Source organism: Limulus polyphemus, unplaced genomic scaffold (genome assembly GCF_000517525.1).
Source record: "Limulus polyphemus unplaced genomic scaffold, Limulus_polyphemus-2.1.2 Scaffold1729, whole genome shotgun sequence".
NCBI classification, from domain to species: Eukaryota; Metazoa; Arthropoda; class Merostomata; order Xiphosura; family Limulidae; genus Limulus; species Limulus polyphemus.
The window spans coordinates 4,129-12,810 of record NW_013667339.1 but is presented as its reverse complement, the minus strand read 5'-3'; the positions used below and the strand labels follow the sequence as shown (position 1 = coordinate 12,810).

Genomic DNA, 8,682 nt, shown 5'->3' with positions numbered 1-8,682 from the left:
GGAAGATCACTTGTAGTATTATAGTACCTGTACAAATATTTAATGAATTGATTTATCCCAACAGTACCTGTGGAACATTAAATTAGTTTGTTTCTTTTGAATTTCGCGCAAAGCTACACGAGGGCTATCTGCGCTAGCCGTCCCTAATTTAGCAGTGTAAGACTAGAGGGAAGGCAGCTAGTCATCACCACCCACCGCCAACTCTTGGACTACTTCTTTACCAACGAATAGTGGGATTGACCGTCACATTATAACGCCCCCACGGCTGAAACGGCAAGCATGTTTGGTGTGACGGGGATTCGAACCCGCGACCCTCAGACTGCGAGTCGAGCGCCCTATCCACTTGGCCATGCCGGGCCGGAACGTTAAGAGTTACATGTATAGAAATTAAGCAAGCTGGAGGCAACATTTCATTACAAAGATCTAAGTTAGATTTTTTATTACTGGCGTTTTGAGAGCTTGTGGTGATTTCATATATACGATGCATGTAAAAGAATATTTTAAAAAATCAATATACACTTCTCAGTTTGGTGAAGTGTTGGCAAACAACATGACGTCAATTCTGAAAAGTTTGTTTACATTAGGTCTACATATTGGAACTAACACCGACTCTTCATGTTAGTCAACTGGTACTAAATAGTTTAGGTTAGTAAGCATATAAAACTAACTATCATACATACGTGACGTGCTACAAACCATACTGTCCAGATAGCTGGTCCTGATAATCTAAGACTGTTCTGATTTTTAGGTTGTGAAGCTATGAATATGCTTACATAAGTTTGGACCTTCTGTTTAATTTAAAAGATTTTCTTATATAAAATTTAGTATAATGCCTGGATATCATGTTAGTGTTCTATGTCATCTGGATACTACATTGCACTTAATATGGTGTGTGGTAACAGATATTATTGTATTTAATTGTAATATGTGGATACTAACTTGTAATTATTTCATATTGAAGTTTTAACAAACAACAAACAAGTACGAATATACAGTAGTGGTCGAAGATGATCTTGGAGTTCTTGAAAAGCGAGTGTTGTATAAAAGGAAGCATGTAGAAAAGATTTTATAATATGAGAGACAGTCTGGCGATATATTAATCGAAAATAAGACATATTTTACAATATGTAATCCACACTGCAGAAGAACAATCCAACATTTGTTCACGAACATTGAAACAGTTTAGCTATTTCTGGTCCAATGTTTATCAAGCTGTATCGGCAAGTTGGAGCTAGTCCCACAGTTGGGATCCTCAAATAACTAAACATTGTTATTAGTGTCTATCCGTCGCCTCTTGTGAGAGATGGAGCGGCTTGTTGTAGGAGAGGAAGGCCTGGAGTCCGTAGTAGTTTCAATGTAGTACTGGTCAATAGAACTCTTTGTTTCATCCCACACTTTATTCCGGCAAAGTAAATCGGTGATAGCATCGATATCAGGGGCCATGAAACGATCTTTGTCCCAAGGTCTGAAAAATCCGAAAACATTATGTTCGCGGCACATTCATCTTGTTGGAGAACTTAAAACATGTATTACACTGGTCTTACGAACGGAAGACTTAACGTCGATTCTGTTTTTAATGGGTAGTGAAACGAAACCAGACAGTATTTTCGAAATTTCATTTTAGTGACAAACATAAGGAAAGTTATTTCAAACCATGCTTCATTCAACTTTAAAGCTGTAGTAGTTGCACCAGAATGATGTAGCTACAACATGTAAGCATAATGTACAAATATTTGTCGTTACCAAGGTAAGAAAATGCACTTAAATAAGATCCATACATGCGATGTAGTCTGAATATACACATAGAGCATCAATCATCCTACTACTACCCTTTGGCAAGTAAAACTAAGTACCAACCTTATACAAATGATCATTTCTCTGTACCAGTGGTTTCTTCTAAACCAGTAAGCGAACATAAGTTAACACTTCCCAACTAATTAAAGCTCTCGGCGACAAACACTTGCCAGAAACTATATTTGTAGCCTTTGTTTTTCTATTTGCTCACAGCAAGCTTTGAAGGTTCGAACAGAACCAAAACATATCAAAATGGATTAGAACATTACAGAAGAATAGATATTCTAACAGTGTTTCTAATTAAATGTAAACAGCAATAAAAGGTGAGAAATATTAAAGTAACAAGGATCTTATGAATTACTTAAATACTATAATTATAAATAAATAGCAACAAAACCCAAACTCAAAGTTGATTATAACTTCGAAACAACAGCAATACTGGTAGCAATACTATCGATGTAGGAAACAACCATATCACACTTCATTAGAAACCGACAGCAATACTATCGATGTAGGAAACAACCATATCACACTTCATTAGAAACCGACAGCAATACTGGCAGCAATACTATCGATGTAGGAAACAACCATATCACACTTCATTAGAAACCGACAGCAATACTATCGATGTAGGAAACAACCATATCACACTTCATTAGAAACCGACAGCAATACTATCGATGTAGGAAACAACCATATCACACTTCATTAGAAACCGACAGCAATACTGGCAGCAATACTATCGATGTAGGAAACAACCATATCACACTTCATTAGAAACCGACAGCAATACTATCGATGTAGAAAACAACCATATCACACTTCATTAGAAACACTGGTAGAAAAAGCATTCCAAATTCGACGAGGAACGTACACCAATAGCTGTATTAAGACCGATTAGAAATTGTAAAGAAAGAAAAATGCGCTAAAGTATAATTTCAAATAAGTTTTATCAATTGAGATTTTAAAAAATAACTGAAAACTATTCTAATGTATATTATAAGCTCATTCTTTAGCCCTCATCTTTTTAATTAGAAATTTCCAGCAATGTATCCAAAACAAAATGCTCATGAAAACCGACACAAAATTAATACGTAAGTGTACAAAAACTGCCAAGCAAACAACACAAGATCTTTCAACTGATGTCAGCTGAGATACGTGAGGACTGGAAGGTCATTAGCTGAAAAAAAAATGTATTTTACTTACTTGACCAATGACCTTACGAGATGGTATACGGCTTCCAAAGGTTTTGTTGTCTTCAATGGCCGTAGGAATTCGATGGCTTGACAAGCTGCCAGAAGTTCAATGGCAATTACTCGTTCCACATTTTCAACCACTTGCAGAGCCTTTCTGGCGGCAAATCCGCCCATAGACACATGGTCTTCAGTTCCAGCACTGGTCGAGAGAGAGTCAACGGAAGCTGGGTGGCAAAGTACCTTGTTCTCAGATACTGTCATTGTAGAAAAATAAATCATTATCACATAAATGGCCACTCTTCAAACAGTCGAATTGTTATTAGGTTATGTTATACATCGTCCAAGTATAAATATCCAGATTGTCTCAAACGCCATAATTGTTCTGTGAGAATTTAGTTCCTTAGTTTGTATTTGATGATTGAATGATATTAATTAGCTTTTATAATTTGAAAGAATAGTGTGTTTGTTCATAAGTTACGTCAATGTATCAACTTAAACCATTACAGATAGTTTTTAGGGAATATTATTTTAGACTTCTAAAAGCCCATTTGCGAGTCTAATATTTGTTTTTATTAACTACACTCGTCACTGAATCTCTAGATCCAGTGCTGCGCAAAGTACAATGGTCAGTGGTTACCACTGATATAGTCTAAATGTCATAACTGTTATTGAATTTTAGAATAAGCCATCAAGAATTCCACGTATCAAATTAGTGTCACTGTTCACACTGAATAACACTTAATACTATGACTCCATCAAAATCAGTGTCAAAATAATTAGTGCCATATGGTCGATGTTATGTAATTCAGAAGTCAATTCGTCCAATTATGTAATCTTATCAATAAGTGATACTAGTTTAAGATGGTGTAGGCCTGTTAAGGATGATTGGGATTTGATCTATTGTAACAGTTAAGGGAACTAAATGCCTTATCCTGTAACACTAAAACTGCAGCATAGACTAAAAATCGTATCTACCATTTACAATAAATCCAGAATCCGTCTTTACTAGCAAGAGCTCCAACATGGTTTAAAACAACTAATGTCCAGCGTCTGTCTTCGCCAGCCCCGAGTACCGATCTGAATCCAATTAAACCATTTTGAGACGTTTAGGATGGCTGTCGAAAAGGCAGATCCCTAAAGTTGCCACGTTTCTTGCAAACGAGTTTAATTTATTCGTCTAGATATTTAGCCGTTTTGGGCAAGTATTAATACAACTGTTAAGAATATGATTCAAGCTGAAATTCAACCTATTCCTTACTAAGAACTGAGCCACAGTGGGGAAAATGAGTCATCTTCTTGATGTATGCTGTCCAGTAACGTGGATAATACGATCTATGTGTAAAGATTAAATGTTTCTGGAATATACTACTAAGATATCCACATTGGATGGATACGCATATCTGTAAGTAACACAACTCTTATGCCCCATGTTTTATATTAAGAGTAACATAACACCATCACAATTATGTGTAAAATTCTTAAATCTAAACATCTAATAAAAAAAACAACCAAAACAAAGTAGCATCACTCATATAAGACACATAATCTAAACTCTACTGTGAGAATGACAATATGCATCTTGGTAAGAAAAGTACTGTGAAGTAGAACACAAACACCACTGGCGAAACAACTTCTACAAGATTTAAACTATTTGAAAGACTCGTACTTAATTAAACTAGCAATGAAGATTCAATAGAACACGAGTTTTCGTAAGTTACTTTGGACAATGCTGAAAGATCTCTTAACATACTTGTATTTTAGTACAAGCTGATAGTTGTTTCTTATAAATAATGGAGGTCTCCTTATTTAATGGAATGTATATGATATTTCTATCATGAAAGAGAAATTATTAAATGCTTCTGGCTGAATAGTGAATAAAAATGTTAGTTTTCAGTTTGTCCTGACCCGGCCTTTGTCTCGTGATTAGCATGCCTGGAGTCTGAATCCGAGGGCTCATGGTTCGCACCTCGTAATATTTAAGTGTTCAGTTTTGATTTACTGGTTTCTCACTGCCAAGTAGAACATAAATGAATATTAACCTTTTAAATTTTGACTTGTACGGTTTATGCACATGTAAAAAATATTTAACTACGTACATTAAAGATGTTGCGTTTCACTTTTGTTAAACAGACAAAAATTTTTGCTGTCCAACGATATATTGAGAGATTAAATGATATTTTTGAAAAAGACATTCACATGCAAATATTTAGTAATCACAAACCAATAATAACATTTTTCTGCTTTATGTAAATATGTTCACTTAATTTTATTATGCTGTGTACAACCCGTCTCTCTAAACCAATACATTCCAAGTGTCGAACTACTGTGGAATCAGTTTATTGGTTGGTTGGTTAGTTACACCATATAAAGAAATTCATTGTATAAACAAAAGCAATGACATGTAACCGGAGGAGACAGGATTTAACTGTTTGTAACAATAGTAATTCTTTTATAGATAAATAAACTAAAAAATAATGGTTATAAATACTGGCAATTAAGAATTTATTGCACTGTTTTACAATAAATATGAAAATTAATTAATTAATTTTCGATAAGGAAAATACCTTTTCTGACACTAGAGGTAGTTAGCTACCTCTAATTAGTTAATACTAAAATTAAAATGTATTCTGTATAGCAGGGACTGGAAAGACTAATTTCAAGTAGCTGGGCTATTCCATGCTATACTTGAATAACTAAGAAGAATATGAACTACAAAGAAAGTTGAGGTAGAGTATGTATTTAATTTAAGATCTTTTTATACTTTATTGAATACTTTTGTCATCTTTTTAGAAAAGGGTGGAGTTTGGGAGTAATCTATTGTAGAATTTGTAGGGTGGTTTTATTGTTATTCTTCTAGTTCTACTTTAGAAACTATTAATTTTAAGGGCGGAGGTTGGGGTTAGTACAAAAATAAATGAAAATATCAGAATTAAACAATTTTTAAACACTTCGTTAATTTTATTTTGAAACTTTTTTCCAATTAACTTGCTGATTTTTCAGAAAAATTGGCCAACCAGCAAGTTTTTCTTCTTGATGCTAGTGCGGGTCAAGAAATTACATAGTTAACGGGTGTGGGGGTGGAACTATAATAGTAATCGGTAGCTTTAATAGGTTGCTCTAGAAAACAGCGGAAGCAATTCAGTCAAGATAAAACTACCATGTTTACTCTGCCTAAAATACCCTTGAAGCTACAATAATTAATAAGAACTTAAGAGTTTAAGTAAAGATTGGTTGATACGTTGAACACATTGTTTTTTCATTCAGTATTATTTGGGCAATATACGTACAATAAACACCAAGCATACTGTATATATCATCAAGATTTTTTCAGGATGAATTGTCTACGTCCCTACAGTTTTTCCCATGAACAACGCTGCATATTACTTCGCCTGCACAAGTTAAAATTTCCAGGGTAAATATTGTAGTTACTTAAATTGCCAAAAGGAGAATGTCTTCAAGAACGTTTAATGCCTTATCAAATAGCCACTTAATACACATTTACAAATGTTTAACGTACAGAAAAGTGATCCTGCTAATGAAAAACTGCAACCAGTACGAACGTATGTAAATTATGTTCTTAGATCAACAAACAAGCAGTGATGTTAGTCAACATCACCCACCGCCAACTCTTAAGCTACTCTCTACCAACGAATAGCGGGATTGGCCGTCATACTATAACACTCATGACTGAAAGGGTCGAGCATGCTTGGCGACGTGTTTCGATCTCGAAACCCGAATATTGCTAGTCGAGCGCCCTTAGAAAGTCGGTTGTATAGGCACACTCCATTATTTTTTTTTTTTTTTTTAGGTTTGAAAATCTACATCCTGGTATTTTTGAATATTCTATTAATAAAAAATTACTGTAAGTGGTGGGGGGGGGGCGGAAGATTAAAATGTGTTTTAAAATACAGACTAATAATATCAACAACAATAATAATAATAATGCAAAACCCTCTGTAAACTTTTGTTAGCGTTAACGACAGTTTATGGATATATTTGAAACACCAAACCTGAACTTACCAAGAGCTGCAGCTGTACAATGGGCTAACATAAAACCAGAGTTCAAACCTCCATCCTTCACAAGAAAAGCGGGAAGTTCACTGAGGGCTAAAGAAAAGTTAAGATGCAAGTTAATAATCAACTGCTTATATTTATTGTTGGTCATAAGTTACAATTTTCTGGTGGTATGGAGGGGGGTTGTAATCAGTAATCGTGTGTAATGTGTATCATTAACTACGCTGAACCCCCTACGTTGGTTAATAACAATCGATTTATAATCATATTACCGACGCTAAGAATACTTGATTACATTTTTAATTACATATAAAAAAAAAGGCAGTTCCAAAAACTCTTATTAAAGACAGTCGAAATCCACATACAGCAGTTAATAAAGCAAAATCGGTAGAGGTGAAAAATAACATTAGGTTTGTTTTGTAATTAAGCACAAAGCTACACAATGGGCTATCTGTGCTCTGCTCACCACGGGTATCGAAACCCGGATTCTATTGTTGTAAGTCCGCAGACATATCGCTGTGCCACTGTATAACATTAGGAAATACGGCTTGTAGAGACTTTCAGTTTCACGTAGTTTATCTTGTGTTGTAACAGTAGTATGTGAATGGTCTTTTTCTATGGAACTAGTCAACGAGTTTCGTAACTCATGAAGTTGTAATATTATTAAAGTTTAAGCACTTTTAGATTGTTTAGTAAGTGTACTAACTTATAATAACTTTAGAAAGTAAATTTAACAGAGAATTTGTTCACTAAAATATGAATTGTATCTCCTAATAAGCCAGTATAAACAGGCTTAATATTTGATTGTAATTATTTTGTTACAATATATTGCCCGAGTAAAATCAAAATTTCAGATTTATAAGACGTTCCGTAACCTCGATCAGTAATTAATTTTCATAGAAAGAGATAGAGGGCGCTGTTCTTTAGAAAATAATTTTAAATAGTCGTGCAAGTAAAATAAATCGGTTGTTGTAAACGTTTTTCACACTTAATACCTCATATTACACAGTACAAGCTTTATTAATATATTGTTTTATGGTTAATGGCCCATACAAACATCATAATCTAGTTACTAATTAGTTTCTATTTTTTTTATTACTACTGTATACTAACTTATTTATGTTCCAACAATTCGGTCGTTTTCAGGAAAGCCTGGAGAAGGACTATTTAGTGGAAAGATCCAGTCTTTTTCTTATAAAGAAAAGTATACTGTCCATTCGTTCAAGTTGTTGATCCCTTGGGTTTTGAATAAGTTAAATATTCTATTTGAATGTTTTTAAGCTGAGGCATCCCAAATCCTGGGTCTTACTTGAAACAACAAGAAGGCTTATCTAGGGCTCACCTCAATCACCAGTTCTCTAACTTCTACGTGAAACATTTTGAAGAAAACTCTCTCGAAGCAGTCGATTTTATGACCCAAGATTTCACTCGGACATGATGACTATACATTCGTTATACGGTATACACCGGACCAAATTCCAGATTTAATGAACCGCCTCAAAAAAACTATCCAACGATACAATTTTCAATACAAATAGGATATAACAAACACCCATTTTTAGGCGTGATGGTTACTAAAGAAATCACAGGAATTAATAAACCCACCGACATTGGTAAATACCTCGACCATTGATTGTTTGTTTTTGAATTTCGCGCAAAGCTACACGAGGGCTATCTG

General features: G+C 34.4%; 1 protein-coding gene across 1 annotated transcript; it reads right to left on the bottom strand.

Annotated features, from left to right (window-relative positions):
• Positions 1-603: 603 nt before the first annotated feature.
• On the bottom strand, positions 604-7,170 carry LOC106464730 (histidine ammonia-lyase-like). The gene is made up of 3 exons (XM_013924882.2): positions 7,011-7,170; positions 3,001-3,244; positions 604-1,465 (listed from the first exon to the last, which is right to left on the bottom strand). The coding sequence occupies exons 1-3, from the start codon at positions 7,153-7,155 to the stop codon at positions 1,261-1,263; spliced, it is 594 nt and encodes a 197-aa protein (XP_013780336.2). The 5' UTR covers positions 7,156-7,170; the 3' UTR covers positions 604-1,260.
• Positions 7,171-8,682: the final 1,512 nt, after the last annotated feature.

What these genes read in the sequence shown, in the direction of transcription:
- LOC106464730 (XM_013924882.2), bottom strand. Translation starts at nt 7,155, where the DNA reads ATGACCAACAATAAATATAAGCAGTTGATTATTAACTTGCATCTTAAC. An exon ending in TTGTACAGCTGCAGCTCTTG is followed by an intron (nt 3,245 to 7,010) that starts GTAAGTTCAGGT and finishes CTACAATGACAG; the next exon opens with TATCTGAGAACAAGGTACTT. An exon ending in CTCGTAAGGTCATTGGTCAA is followed by an intron (nt 1,466 to 3,000) that starts GTAAGTAAAATA and finishes CGGATTTTTCAG; the next exon opens with ACCTTGGGACAAAGATCGTT.